This window comes from Leptonotus elevatus, chromosome 14 (assembly GCF_054856555.1).
Source record: "Leptonotus elevatus isolate MCC_2025b chromosome 14, RoL_Lele_1.0, whole genome shotgun sequence".
In the NCBI taxonomy this organism is placed as follows: domain Eukaryota; kingdom Metazoa; phylum Chordata; class Actinopteri; order Syngnathiformes; family Syngnathidae; genus Leptonotus; species Leptonotus elevatus.
This window is the reverse complement of record NC_141252.1, coordinates 18,643,619-18,659,813: the sequence shown is the minus strand read 5'-3', so window position 1 is coordinate 18,659,813 and position 16,195 is coordinate 18,643,619. Positions and strand designations below refer to the sequence as shown.

The following is a 16,195-nucleotide window of genomic DNA, read 5'->3' as shown; positions in this document are numbered from 1 at the left end:
ACTATTTACAATTAATGCCAACAAAACATTGAAAATATGAGGTAATATAAATTCATTCTTACCCTGCTTGAAAGGAACAATGTCCAAAAACTTCGGTTTTGCTGACAATCAGTCGAAATGAGTGAGGCGACTCTCTTTTTCTGACTTCTGTAGCAGCAGGCAGTGACGTGCCCCATTGCTTGCTTCAAAGAGAAATATCGGCGTCCTGAAAATACTTGACCGAGAAATCACAAGGAAGATCTGATAATTTTGCCATTACTGTGGATGCACTTTCGCTCATCTTGACCGGTAAATGTCCGAGGGCGCTGTTTGTCGCATTTAGTGGGCGGGTAGAGGCATGCCACGGTAAAGTCAATTAAACGAGCGAGCAAGAGTGGCTAACAAGAACTTGCTGGACCAGCTAAAAAGAGCAAGTAGCAAAAGCTAGCATAAGAAACAGTGTTTCTTGTCAACAACTTTCATTGATTTGTATGCATGCAAATCTGCAACTCTTTTAGGGGCTTTGGGACGATGCAACAGCATCACTGTCACATCATGGTGCACGGTGCTTCTTGCCTTGTTAACAAAACTAATAGCTCACTCCTCCCAAAAAAGCTGAATAGCTTGTGCTTTGTTTTGAGTTTGAATCAGTAATTCTGCTGTTATCAAGCCTATTTATTACAAATGGAAGAATGAATCACATTAGTGTGAGTGCTTGAGTTTTATTCAATGAAGATTTTCTGAGCTCACAACCTCTTGGTAGACACTAGTAGTTAGAGGAACAAATGTGCTTACTGAATTAATGTAGTGCAATTGGAATACTGTAATCTGGACTTTTTTTTTTACGGCTAGTCTGGGAAAAAAGCAGTTAGACAGAGAAAAGTCGTTTCAACATTGCCACAGTACAAGAGCTCCACAGCCAAAGACGCCAACTGCTAATATTAGACTTTTACAGGTCCGCTTTCAGGGGTGATTTGGGGTCCTGGGTGACACGAACTTGCTGTCTCTGAAGGCTCGCTCGATTAGAAACTGACCTTTCATTATCAGTAAGCTGCAGAACACCCAGAGTACAGCCATCCCACCTGACACCAATATGTTTTTATTGATTTGTGTTACTATGAAGCATGCATCCCAATAGCAAGCATGTCTGGACCAACCAGACAGTGAAATATGACAAATGTCATCAACAGTAACACAAGGTGAGGGCTTTGAAAGTATGGATGTTGAATTTATACCCTTTGTGTGTGTGCGTGTGTGGGGGGGTGTTGGCGTGCGTGTGTGTGTGTGTGTGATGATAATTCAACTTGTGACAACAAAAATCCAACAACTGCTTAGTTCAGTGTAGACTTTACACTGATCTGATTGGCTAGATCAGGATCAGACAATATTTTGCATTTTTAAAATTGGTGACTGGCTGTAATGTCATAATTTGCCCGATTGAGCAATGATGTCATTGATTGGCTCTGCGAAATAAGACATTTCATTACATTAGAAATGTTTTTTTTATATTCAATGGTTTATCAGTGTTTTTTGAAAAAAAAAAATTCTCTATAATTGTATTCATAGTAATTGTGATATTGCTAACTGGGACTCTAAAGAATATTTTGCCAACTTGTTGCTATCTGGTACATTTGACTAAGTACTATGTTTTTAACGATCCATCAACATTTGAAGCTGTTTGAATGCAACATTAATCCTAAAAGAAAACACAGCCGCAGTTGCTTACAGTAATCATCAAACATAAAAAAAAAACAATATCATGGTTGTGGTTTTATCACTACGGAGGAAACTCCTTTCTATATTGTAATAATGTACATTGTTATTCTTGCATGAGCTTGGATCATTAAAATCTTGACTAAAAACTCTCCAAACAACTTAATATATTCATTGCATCGCATTGCTTGTTTACAGCACCGCCTCAACAAAGAAAATAATAAAAGAGCATTTGAGGCACTTTGATCTTGCCATTGCAACAGCCTTAATATTCCCCACGAGCTTTGGGGCACAGAAGACCTGCATTTCCTTTGCCATCAAGATGATAACATCAAGCGCTGTCTAAAAATGAAACAATCTGTTGGAGCAGGATGCCAAATCTGCATTTCCTTTCATCTGACTTGTCAGGTGATGAAGGATGCAGCTGTTGAACCCGTCGTCTTTTCCCCACCCGATCAGTTGGTCCAGAAGTGAAAGATCATGCAGGTATGTTGATCTTCATCTAAGATCTTGAGCTGTATTATGTGTCGAGGCGCCCTTTCCAAGGGGGGTTTTGCACTGAGAACCTTTTGCGACCTTAGGTTAGTTTCTAGAGCTACTGTTGCTGGCCCCACCAATGTCAATATATACAGTGGAACCTCGGAGTTCGAACGTGTTGGAAATCGGACTTGGACAAAAAAATCTGAGTAAAAAATGCCTCAGAGTTCGACCTAATTCTCAGAATCCGAACACCCAAGCAAAGCCAAACGTACCTTGAACCGGTACGATCGCCGAGTCAAGCCGAGTGATGCTTGAATGCACACGTCACGGTAGTCGAGATGAGGCACTGTTCATTTCCAGTCAGTGCATGAACACTCTTGGAGGTGCTCCAGTCCATTCGCAAGTGCATTTCGATTTTTCCACAACAAATGTATTCGCTGTGGGCCCAACGAAAGACAACAGCGCCTGTGGCAGCAAAGAAAAACAGAAAATGCGGAAACTGTATGGATATGGGGTATATGCTACGGAGGAGGCGGGACTTCCGTAAATCACACATCTACGCTGTTTCCGGTTACTGTTGCGACTAGTGTTAATTTCGTCAACGAAAACTAAACAAAAATAATTTTGTCAACACACATTTTGAATCTGACAAAAACTAGACTAGAATAAAACCCTCATTGATAAACAATAACAGGGACTAAATCAGTTAGCATTTTTGTCGACTAATTAAGACGAGACAAAAATGTAGTTTACTTAATAAAAACTGGACTGAAATCTATGGACATTTTAGTTCATGAACAAAAACGAGACCGAATTTTTGTAAAATAGACGATTTTGTAAAATCTTGTCTGCTAATCCGCCACGGTGACACTGTCATGTGACACACAGTGACACACACCCTTTCAAATCGTCAGCTAGCGAATGCAACATGCACAAACACATGGGACAGACAGGAGGTGGATTCACAAATAAAATAATCATAGTTATACCGTAACATTAATCCAACGGCTATTGTGCGTGCTCGTTCCTAGCTGCACATGCGCACTTCGAGTGCTTGTTGCATGTAGCCATTGATCTTAGGATTTAGCCATTCATCGTTGTAGCTCCACCAAGCTCACTGCGTACTTAATAGCTGAGAGCCGCAAGAGGACATCCGTCTATGAAGTGAGGCCAGCTGCAGAGACTGATGAAGATTATGATGAAGATAAGATCGCACGTTAGCAACATTTGAGAGGCGTTTCCCCCGGACGAGCAAGAGAGCTGGTAGGATGGTCTTCTGCATGCGCATTTCTTAAAACGTGACAAACAGACATTTGGGTTCTCAAGAACATCCTTGAATACACCCTTAAATAAAGTGCAGTGAACAGTTTCTGAGTCGTTCTTTTCTCCTACTCGCGTTTCATTCCTTCTTTCTGATTGGATTTTGTGAATTTTCGTTTTTCTGTGTTGTTTTCACTTTCGTTTTAGTCATTGACGTAATTGTCAGTCAATGTAGCTATTGTCATCGTATCAGTGAATAGAGATACGGACATCACGTGACTATTTCTCTAAACACGCCCCCTCTGGCAGGAAAGTAGCGGCGCCGCGTTAATGGACTACAATGACGATGAGGGATAAAACTAGCGCTCATCTGTCAACTTTCCGCCCAAGAGCATTGACAGTCGCTTTGATGAAAAGGACATGATGTACATGCGTGAGGTGGACAGGTTGGATGATATTACCATTGCCGATGAAGTGTCAGGAGTGCTTTTTTTTTTCCAACTCAGCAACGCTGCCACGTGGAATTACCCCCTCTCTTAAACTGGTGAGTTCTTGCAAGTCTGATCATACAAAGGCCTTACAAGTTTGTACATTCTGGATTTATTAACACTTGTGGTCAAAATGCCATCGAAGTTAGAAGTTTCACGCAAGCCTTGGCAGTCTTATTTAGGTGCGTTAGCAATTTAACATCTGCTAATTCGGCCAACGCCACTATCATTTATGCCGTAAAAAGTCTTAATGGTGTTGGTCAGTTATTAAATTAAACTGTTTAATATATATTAAACCGTAGCAGTACAAACGGAATATTTCCCCCACATTTTGCATGTGGTAAGTTAGCATCTGCTGATTCAGCCACCATGTACAAAGTGCACATCTTTCGCCTTCATTTAATAACTATACAATCGAACTATTACGAACTGATTCAGTAATTGACTCACCTGATATTAAGTGATCGCTACACAAGCTATGAGGAGGATCCCAAATCCTCCGTCTTGTTGTTAACCCTTTTTATGGCTGCTGTGATCCAGTGGCTACGAATTGGTTCCTCTTTTGGTAGCCTGGAGAATGCTCGATTCTTTTGTTGCCTCTTCTCGTTGTGGCAGCTGTCAATCATTGTTAAAGTGTGGCGTTTGGCGACAACTAAAAGTGACAGACCCTGCCAAAATGGCTGCGTTAACGCCCATTAACTTTTTTTCTCTTTTTTCTTTTTTTCTCTTATTTTTTTCTCTTATTTTTTTCTCTTTTCTTTTCTTTCTTTCTCTTCAGTTTTGAATGCTGTGTTTACAAACAGCAACGAAAAAACTTCGGACCACAACTTTAACATAGCAGTAATGAAGAATTTTCAACAGGAGCGTACAGATGCCAACGCCTCACAACAAAAAAGGTAAGGTATTTTTTATTGTTTAAATATTGTACATGGTGTACATGTTTTTACATAAATAGAAATTAAAATAACTCAAAGTGGCTACTTGCACTGTGACGTGGAGCTGCACCTCTGGCCGGAAAAAATTGTGTTTCCCCCCCCGCTACGGCTTCATGAAAGGCTGCCGTCCATGCTGCGGAGCTCCTCAGTGATAGATGCATCTCTGGCCTCTAAGACGATAATTTCGATAATTGCTGCCCCGACAGCGGCAGTGATGTCAGCCAGTTAACTGCGGGAGAGCTAATAGCTGCCTGCCTACGGAGTCTAACAAAACTTTTGCATCGCTAAATATCATAAGAAGTGTTTGTTTGTTTTTTCTCATAGGAGTTCATATTATGTCAGTAAAATCCCAAATCTTGTGCTGATCGCGTCTATATTTTCACAGGTTGAAGTGGAGAAGAGTAGGAATGTGCATATGAATTTTGGTGACGATTTGTCACCATTTTCAGACACTAGGTGACAACAAAATGTGCCAATGCAAGCCAGAAAACAATAAATAAAAAAAGCAGACCACGGCCACAAAATTGGCATCATTAAGATGTGCGGAATGTAGTCATTTAGTGGCATATTCGTTAATGCTTAATCAATTTCTTACGCGCCCTTCATTCACACTTTTAATGGGCAGCGATTCTCCCATCGAGGCTTCTGACACACCCATATGCGTAACCGGTGAAAACTCACACAGGCATCGAAGAGGTGTGACCCATTGAATTGTGAGGATGCCTTTAAGTCCCAGATTGTGAAGTTTCCCCGCCATTTGTATTCCATATTCTGAACATCCAGGTCTTTCTGATACCCTAATGCAACACAATGCAAATGCTTCCTTTATACGCTGAAAACAAACGATGGATTGTATTGCTTTTGCCTCTGACTATGATACAAACCACACAGATTGTTATAGTAATCAAACGACATCTCATCACATTTTAAAATCGAAATAATCGTCACAAATCAAATTACAGTGGTACCTCGGAGTTTGAACATAATTCGTTCCTGCGAAGTGTTCAAAGTCTGAATTGTTCAACCTCCGAAACATCTTTTTCCCATAGGAAATAATGTAAATGCAATTAATCCGTTAACAAGCTCCAAAAACAGAAAATTCCTATTTTAATTTCTATTTATGTTTTTTACCTTTACAGTATAGTACAGTATTTAAACAATAAAAAATACCTTACCTTTTTTGTTGTGGTGTGATGGCATCAGTGGATGATAAATGCTATGTTAATGTTTAGTTCAGTGCTGAGTTTGTGTATTTTACATTGGGCATATCGTTGACTACTAACGTCAGGCATGATGTTGAACAACTTAGGGGGGTCCTCGTGCCAGTATTTACAGAAGTAGTCACGGTAGTTACAACGGCGCGATAATCTCCTTCCTAATTCCACTGTGGTTCGTATCACTGTATGTTTATCTTTGCTGCCACTGTTGTCTTTCTTTGGGCCCATGGCGAAAAAAATTCTCGTGGAAAAATCTAAATGCACTCGCGAGTATGGAGCACCTCCGGGAGTATTCACGATCTGACTGGAAATGAGCAGTTCATCATCTCAACTACCGCAACGTGAGCATTTGGCATTGCTCGGCTTCGCTCGGCTTCACTCGGCTTCAAGGTACGTTCGGTTTAGCTTGCTTTGCTTGGGTGTTCGTACTCTGAAAATGAGTTCAAACTCCGAGGTATTTTTTACTCTGATTTTTGGGTTGAAGTCCGATTTGTACGAGTTCCAAGACGTTCAAACTCTGAGGTTCCACTGTACAATGATCCAAAGTCCAATGCTTTTCAAAGAGCGGAGAGATTTTTTTCACCAAATTAACCGCCATTTCGACTTGTGACGTCATTTAAGAATTGTCACTAGATCCATTTGGAATATATTTCACACTGCAAATGTGATGTTGACTTGCCTATGGATCCAGAAGTTATGCTGATCGTCATCAGTGGCATGTGTATGCATTCTGTATTTGATAAATACAATAAAATTAATTTAATCAGAAAACTGTGCTCATGACTGAATATATTTTTGGAGCTGTTCCATTAGTTCAAATGTGAGTGAGATGTTGCACCATAAAACGCATTAAGGGGCATATTCTCCCGTGTGCTTAAGTCAGAAGTTCTATCCTTCAATCTTCAACAAGATGTAGCACCTTCACATTGGCATCTCATGGTTCAAGATTATCTGAATGAAAGTGTGCCTCAGCGGTGGATTGATAGGAAAGGTGCTACAGACCGTGCTCTCCGCACTTGGCCTGCCAGATTCCCGGACATTATGTGTGTGACGTTTTCTTGTGGGGTATGAAAGGCAAGGTTCATGTTCCACCGCTTCTAGCAAAGACTGATGACATGAAAGCTAAAAAAAAAACAGCTGCAATTGACTGAGGCACGTTTTTGGAGAGTTTTAGAGTTTTCAATAGTTTTTCGTTTTTGAAAATGATTTTGTCTTATTATTTCTGAATCACTGTATATACATTACATCCATTCATTTGTTTAATTCGTTCCTGTTTTTAGACTGCTTATCCTATTTATGGGGTTGTTGGTATCAAAGCTCACTTGGCTAGTAGCCAGCCAATCGCAGGGCATACATTAATTTGATTACAAATATAAGTACTGTTAACTAAAAGGAACATTCAGTGATCACTACCGCCATATAGTGGTCAAAGAATAGCATTAGAAGTACACAGGAGCACACACACTACAGTGGTTCAGAGAGACCACATTACGCAAACCTACCACCAATTCTTATTTTGCGTGAGCAAACAAGCATCTCGGCGAGACCGAATTAGCCGGATCAGCTAACAGGAGCGGCTAGCGGGAGTTAGTCAAAGCCAGAGATGAGAAAAGTACTGACATTCTCTACTTGAGTAAAAGTACAATTACTTGTGTAAAAAACAACTTTGGTAAAAGTAAAAGTACTCACTCAAATAATTACTCAAGTAAAAGTAAAAAAGTACAGGCTCTGCAATGTCCTTGACGAGTAGAAGTAAAAAGTATTTTTACCGGATCTTTCCCCCTATGTCAATTTGCAAGATATTAGCTAATGGAGCAAAAATGGGTGTACATTGGCCAGTTGACTCTCTGACTTGACGTGCGTCAAGTCCACAGTGTTGAGTTTCACTCGCTCATGCTGTTGGTCCACTCCTCACTGACATGATTGAACCTTCTTTCATATTGTTGAGTGGCAGTCTGCAGCGTTCTTATCAAGTTAAAATTATCGTAGTAGTATTATTATTATTAGTACTAGTAGTAGTAGTAGTAGTAGTAGTAGTAGTAGTAGTAGTAGCGGACGATGACCTAAACCAATACAGTCCTGCTCACTGTTATTGGCACCCCTTAATTTTTTGCGTGATCTCTACAATATCTTCAGAAATAAAGGGAAATGTACCAAATTTATATCATCAGGACCTTTTAATTGGATGTCCAAAGTAATTCAACAAAGCAAATATGTTTTTCAACTTACATAATGTAATTCCAAGAAAGAAATAGAAAACACTGCATGTGCAGGATTAATGGCACCCCTCTTTGATATTTGGTTGCACACCCTTTGGCAGTGATGACAGCTTCCAAACGTTTCCTGTAGCCATCCTAAGCTTCTTGCACTTCTCCGCTGGTATCCCCCCCCCCCCCCCCCCCCCCCACACACACACTCTTTCTTTGCAAATTGTTCAAGTTCTTGAATGTTTGCAGGTTTCTTTTCGCAATGGCACATTTCAGCTCATATCAAAGATTTTCAATCAGATTGACACCAGGAGTCATTGCTGGCCATTTCAAAACAGTATTTTTTCCCCCATTTTTAACCATTCTTTGTGCTTTTGGATGTGTGCTTTGGGTCTTTGTCTTGCTGGAGGACCCATGACCTTTGACTCAAACGAAGTTGTCTAACACTTGGTAGGACAGTCTAGAATGTCTTGATAATTCTCTGATGTCATGATTCCTGTTATATGATATAGACCTCCAGTACCAGATGTAGCAAAGCAGCCCCTCAGAATTATGGATCCTCCATCATGCTTAACTGTAGGGAGGGTGTTCTTTTCCTTGGAAGCTTCATTGCGATGTCTGTAAACAAACTGTTAGCTTGCATTGCCAAAAAGCTCTATTTTTGTTTCATCCGTCCACAGAACATTTTCCCAAAAGAATTGTGGTTTGTCCAGATACTCTTTGGCAAAGGTTAGCCATTCTTTTTTATATCTGTCTCGGGAATGGTCTTCACCTATGACGCCCTGTTTTTAGTTCAGTGTGTGGCGTATGGTGGTTCTTGAAACCTTGATCCCAGACTGTTCGAGGTTGGCTTTCAGGCCTTTGGATGTTTAACGTGGTGTTTTTTCCACCATTCGCACCAACCGTCGAAGAGTTCTGTCATCAATTTCCCACGTCCATGGAGATTTTCGGCAGTTCCGTGCTCGTCAAACTTCTTAATAACATTACGCACGACATCAAAGTCATCATTCATTGGTTAATTCGTGTCAATTGGGCACAGACAATTTAAAACAGGGAATTCTCATTTGTAATTTACCAAATGTGAGTCACAATGGTGTTTTCATACTGATTTACAGGAAAGGGTGCCACTACCAGTGACAGAGCACCTTTTAAGTTTTCTATTATTTCCGCCCATTGTTTATCATTTTAAATTGTTTTATCATCATTTTGTCTTTCGGATAAAACACAAGTTCTCCATAAAAAATAAAATGTTTTATTCAATTCATTTATTTTTTAGAAGATATTCCACATTATGTACTTTACCTTCATGGGTGCCAATAATGGTGAGCAGGACTGTACGTATGTATTATAATACGGTGTACTGTATGGCAAGTGACATGAGTTCAGAAAGGGCTAATATGGAGAAACGCAAAGTGCAAACCAAGGCAGGGTGGATCCACTCTGAAGGTGCTTAGCATAAAAATGGAAGCACACAACTCTGCAGAGCAGGCACAGAGGTGACTGCTAATCACTACAAAGACGCTGTCACCATATAGCATGGACGACACACTTGCCGAATAATGGAGACATAGCATGTGATAGAGTTTCTGTGACTGTTATAAAAAATACAGTGCCGTTTTACAAATCCGCATCCTGGAAAAGATGGCTTTGCCTTTGAGTACTATAATTCTTAAAAACGCATTTTATTATTTTGCAAGTTAGATTGCAAGATTGCATTACTTTTTATCAGATATCCTTCATGCTGCTCCTGAGAATAGGATCCACCAAACAGGAATGAAAATAAGAAGAGGAAGAGGAAAATTGCTATTTGAAAATTGTAGTGAATAAAAAAAGGAACCTGTGATGAAAATATGAATGAAAGCCGATTTGAGGGACTTCGAATATATCTTCATGTGTCAAAGCAGCCTTTGTATTCCCTGCAGGCTTTCAGTGTCAAACACAAACAACAACTCTCCCTCTGTGTGAAAAGATGCTTTCAGAGAAGTACGTCACAGATTTTAGGTAGTGGCCACAAACACCACAAAGGCGGATCTGTGTGAGGGGCGTGTAATGTAACTATTTGTGACTTGATAAAAAGCAGTTTAAGCTATAGCAACTATTTATAACAGAAATACAGCTATTGTGATGCTTTTAGAGCATATTTAACTGAATTTAAAATGCAATTTCAATTAGGGGGTATGTTTGATATTTATTTTCTTTTGAAAATATACCCATGAATTTATTATATGAAAACAATGATACAACTTTTAAATGTTTTATCACAACATAATTACACAAATAAACACTCACATCCCTGTAATACAAAGACTTGCCCTTAATTGTTTTGCCACAATTGCCCACACCAAACATTGAAAATATTTGCAAACAAAAAATCATAACATTACAAGATTGCAACACAAGTTTGAAATTGACACCTAAGAAAGAACCAGAGCCCATGTAAGGAATTGAATAGGTGCGATCAAAGAAATATGAGGGGAAATTTAAGCCATAACTCTGTGAGGTTTAACTTTGTCTTGTCCAAAAGAGGGCACAAGCCTGTAAATCTTTGCCGTTGTGTCTGGCCACAGAGTCTTTCATATCACATCAAGGGAGTTTTTTCTGGCAGCAAAAACTGCCTGTGATTTATTATGTTATGAAACAGCTTTAACGTGCCATTTCTATTGCTGGGAGCTTTTCTCTTGTGATAACACCTTCTGACCAGTGTTATTTCTAAGGAGAAGTGTCTTGTCTAGCTGGAAAGTGAATGGGCAAGACAAAGCTCACACCTTACATTAAATTACAGCATAATGTTCCCCTGAGTTCAGTTAATTCCCCATATGATAGACTCATTGAATGAGGGCAACTATTTCTAAATGGATGCAGCATTTATTTTTAAGAGTAAGTGGAATTTTTCCATACAAAACATATACACTATGATCCTGTTTTACCCAGCAGTGACAATGACCCAACAAGAACAAAGGCCTGGGCCCCATCTTTTTAATATTCCTCTTAGATAAGAAAGGCAATGCGTGCACATGCACAAAGAAAGACACAAATGCAACATGCGTTCACCGATGCACGCACAGCACACATGACTACAACACACACCTTTCACACTGCAGCTAAGATGGGTATTAGACAATTTAGTCCTGACATAGTGCAGCAATGATCGCTATTACTGCGCTCCGAGTATCCCCCCCGTAACCCCCAGTTGCTCCGTCCTTCACTTTGATGTCACGGATAGTCGACAACATCATTACTCATCACATCACCACTGAAACACATGCCAAGTGCAACACTAAATCACTCCCATATTGATATGTCGGTTATAGTATTATATTCAATGTAATGTAAGGAAATTATTTCATATAAACACGTTCACGGTTTCACTTTGATATTCACATGATCACGAGATCACCTTCATCGACAGCCACTATTACATAATTTGTCACAATTCCACTGTCATAGAAAACATTTTTTTTAAACTGATATGTGCGCACTGTTGTTTTTGTCGTCGTTGGTATTTGTGTGCGTCGGTCCGCTTTTTGTTCAAATCATTTTCATATTGACTCGTCGAGGGCCGCTTGTTTCTGTCACTTCAGATGAGGCCCCATTGGTTTTGCGTGGGACATATTCTATATCAAAGTTACTCTTATGACGTCCTTTCCCTCGGCTCCAGGCAAACAGAAGGAGGAAGCAGAAGATGACCACACCTAGAAAGGACAGGCAGCCCATGGCCGTAGATATGATGATAGTCTTCATGTCTATGGGGACTGTCATGTTGTACAACACAGTCCCATTCCCCCAAGTGCTGTTAGAGTTTGTCATATAATTTGAGCTCCTGTTGCTATTGTGAAAGCTGTCCCTAATGCTCAGACTCTTCACAGCTAAAGAGGCTGACAAGCTGGCATTGCCAGCAGGGTTACTAGCAATACACAAGTACACCCCGCTGTCATGCAGCTCCGCAGCCTTGATCTCCAGGGTGCCATCTGGTTGGACTTCCACCCTGCCGCTGCTCTTGGCTGTGATGTAGCGTCTGTGAGGTGTAATCCAGACCACGGAAGGTCTCGGCGCTCCCTCTGCCATGCAGATTAAACGTGCAGGCTGACCCTCGTCAGCCATCAGCAGCTGTGTTACGTTGGGTCCGATTCGAGGCTTGGTGCAGGTCATGTACCGAGAGACCAGTGGTTCCTTGAGCTCACGCAGAGTTTTTCCCAGAAGGTACTCGGGGGCACTGCACTCCGGCTGGATATCAAGAATATGAAGAGATGGGGGCTTGTAGCTATTCAGCAACCAAAGCAATCTGCAGTCACACACCAATGGGTTTCCACCCAGACAAAGCCTCTGGAGACTGTCTGGTGATGCAAAGACTCCTCTCTCCAGAGAGTCTAAGCGATTTTGTGACACATCCAGTAGTTGCAAAGATATGAGGCCAATAAATGCAAAGGGTTCAATAGAAGCAAGCTGAGCTCCTTGGAGACGGAGCTCCAACAGATGTGGTAAGTGGCCAAGCTCTCCTTGATGGATATGCTGAATTCGAGAGAAAGACAAGTTGAGGTGCGTGAGGTAGGGCAGGTGGCGCAATGCTGCACCAGGGAAGGCAGATAGGTTAGTGTTAGTTATGAACAATGTTGTGAGGTTGAGGCCATGCAGTGACAGAGGGGGTAGTGTGTCCAACCAGGGCCAATGATCCATCTCTAGTCTGTGGAGATGGAATAGCCTCTTAAAAGAGAAAGGCTTAAGAAAACTAATGCTCAAATGGCGCATACGAAGTTCAACCAGGTTGTGGAGATGTGCTAAAGCATCAGTAGGGACTGCGGTGAGATTGGAACGTTCCAATGTCAGACTTTGGAGTCCAGTCAATCCCATGAAGGCCCTCTGAGAGATGAAAACAAGTTCGTTGTCACCCACTTCGAGGGATGCCAACTTGCGCAGATCTTGAAAGGCATGGTCCAGTAGTACCACAAGTCTGTTGTGATTGAGGTCAAGTCGAGAGAGGTTGGTCAGGCCAGACAACACGCCCGCAGGAACCAGCTGGATCACATTACTGCGGAAGTTCAGTGAGCGCAGAGCAATCTGAGAACGAAACGACCCAGTCTCCACCACACTGATGAGGTTGTCACTGAGATCCAGGTCTTCCAGAAGATGGAATGAAGAGAAGTTGTCTGGTGTGATTAAACGTAGCTTGTTTTTGCTTAGATCCAGGACTCGGGTTTCAATGGGGATGCCTTCGGGGATGGTGCTCAGACGCTTGCGGTGGCAGCTCACTGACTTGCTCTGGGCAGAGCATTCGCATCGGGCAGGGCAACTCAGGGCCAATCTGGCCAAGAGAAGCAGCACGGCCCCACCCAGGAGGATGTGGTAGTTTGGGGCTGGGCGTCGCATGACTCTTTTACCCACGTTGCCCACTGTCATCGCACAGCTCCTTATACGTCCAGAACACCATCACGATCGGGTCCTGTAAGACACAACGTATGAAAAAGAAACAGGTTAACCCTCAAAATACGAACCTGTTTTCCTCGACAGGAAAATACGGACGTTTGTCAAATCACCATAAGTCCTGAACCAATTGCGAGCTTTACGTACATACTACATATACGTATTACGGTAGCGGGCAGATTGTCAATGTGTGGACTGTGGCGGAGGGGGAAGTGATGCGTCATAGAGGAGAGTGACTTCAAATCACAGTAACTCCGAAACCATTAGCGTCAGCAACGTAATTCCAACGGATTCTGAAAGTGGAGGAGCGGAGCTTTACGTTGGAAGGGGAAAAAACAGTCTGACTGCTATAATAGTAGTATCTAAAGGGTTAATACTTTTTCTACTCAGACTCTTCATTTGTTTACCCTCTGCCTTTTTTACTCCTTAAAGAGCCTTAAAGTCCTCCATCTCTTTAATGAACTGTCACTTTCCTTGGCTCACTAGAAAGAATGGAATTAAAGTTAAAGCAGGGCAAGGCACAACAAGAGAAATATCATCTGCAGAAAAATGTGAGTGTTCATCACAGGGTAGCACAAAAGGTTGCAGGCTAACTGGAGATGTCTTCTGAGGATGGAGGACATTTCAGCCAAGTGGCGAGAAATGACCCTCTTTACAGCGTGATGAGGCTAAAAGCCTGGGCGGTAATAGTTTGTGCCGGCATGTACATCTTGTTTTGCAGATTCATGGTTGTTCAAATGGACTGTTTGATATGGGCTCAAATCATCAACAATGGTGGCAGCAAATATTTGCTTTCATAACACTTTGCTTTGTATTATTTTTTTAATCTTCAAGCATGCGTGGCTTCATTGCAAGGGACACTACATGACACATATTTATGTATCTGTATATAGAACGGTTCTACCATTCCTTGCTGAAAATAAAATCCACATATTGCTTTTTTGCATAGATGGGCACTGTTGTTGGATTCCCACATATTCGGTGAGTGCTTTATAATGCGAAGACTGAAAAGGCCGTCTATATTGATCTGGATCACTGGACAAAAACCTGCTTCAGTCCGTGCTCAGTCCATGTATTTATTCAAGGCTTTGCGTCATAAAGCCCTCGCCGAAAATGCGGTCATCTATCAGCGACGGAGAGAAGGAAGTGCCCATCTCTGCAGTTACTTGATACACATCAAATGTCAAATTTGCGGGCAAACGTAGATGCAAATATTTGCATATTTGCTCACATATTTGTATTTATTTGAATGCTTTATTGTACCCCTTGTGTTTCTTTGTGTTATTTTCTGTGTCTTTGTACTGATTCCGACATTGACCCATCCGTATGTTTTTAATGACCTTTCAGCAGCAAGGGCTTTTTTCTTTCTTTCACGTTTTGTTACATATCTCTGCCATCAGGCCGAAACCTCATAAGTCACAATTTCAAATTTCAAAAATTTTCAAAAATCTATACTTTTGGTCAGTCCACACGTGTCATTTCTACGAATTATTGTCCAATCTACAGTGTTGAAAATGGCTTGCTGTCTTTGATGAAGCAATGTTGAACAAACATGCTGCTTTTGGGGTCTTCTGAAAGGTGATGAAAGCCTATTTACAACATGAATTTTATACAAATATTGTAAGGTCTAAATGTACAAACACAATACTTCATTCTAGTAAAAAGTAAAGTGCAGTACCGGTAATTGTTTTTATTAACATTTACAGCCTATTCATGATAAAACAGATAATTAAAATAGGGGAAAAAATGACATTGTTTGATATGATGGTAGAACAGAATAATCATGTCTAATGACAAAATATTTGAGAAACTGTTGACCATTAGCCACAACAATTTTAGCCTGTAAAAGCAGTGCTTCTCCATTGGTTTTTGTTACGCCCGCAGAGGGAGAAAATATATTAAATTAATAAATTGAGGTAAAAATTTATATTTATTTATTTACCATTGCGTAAATGCAACAAAACTTCTCTTCTTATTATTTTCTTTTCAGCTTTTCCCTTCAGGGGTCGCCACAGCGAATCAGTTACCTCCATCTAACCCTGTCCTCTGCATCCTCTACTCTCACACCAACTACCTTCATATGCCCTCTTTTCCACCCGTACCAGCCTGCGTGCACACACTTCTTCACTTATTTTCCACACTCTACATTGCTCTGGACTGTTGACCCTAAATTCTTAAACTCCTCCACCTTCTTGGTCTCTTCTCCCTGTAACCTCACTCTTCCACTTGGGTCCGTCCCATTCACACACAGATAATCCGTCTTGCTACGACTAACCTTCAGTCCCTTCCTTTCCAGGGCAAACCTCCACGCCTCTAGCTTCTCCTCCACCTGTTCCTTGCTCTCACTACAGATCACAATGTCATTAGCAAACATAATGGTCCATGGAGATTCCTGTCTAACCTCGTCTGTCATCCCTACCATTACCATAGCAAACAAGAAGGGGCTCAGAGCTTATCCCTGATGTAGTGCCACCTCCACTTTGAACTCCTCCGTCACA

General features: G+C 41.2%; 1 protein-coding gene across 6 annotated transcripts in view; it reads right to left on the bottom strand.

Moving 5' to 3' along the window:
* Window positions 1-10,519: 10,519 nt before the first annotated feature.
* The window catches only part of lingo2b (leucine rich repeat and Ig domain containing 2b), a 46,450-nt gene continuing 40,774 nt past the window's right edge, over window positions 10,520-16,195 (bottom strand). For all 6 annotated transcript variants that reach the window (XM_086095496.1, XM_086095493.1, XM_086095492.1 and 3 more), the window contains one exon: window positions 10,520-13,716. In XM_086095496.1, the coding sequence (XP_085951622.1) occupies window positions 11,808-13,673 (1,866 nt within the window). In that variant the 5' untranslated portion in view covers window positions 13,674-13,716 and the 3' untranslated portion in view covers window positions 10,520-11,807. The remainder of the gene's footprint in view (window positions 13,717-16,195) is intronic.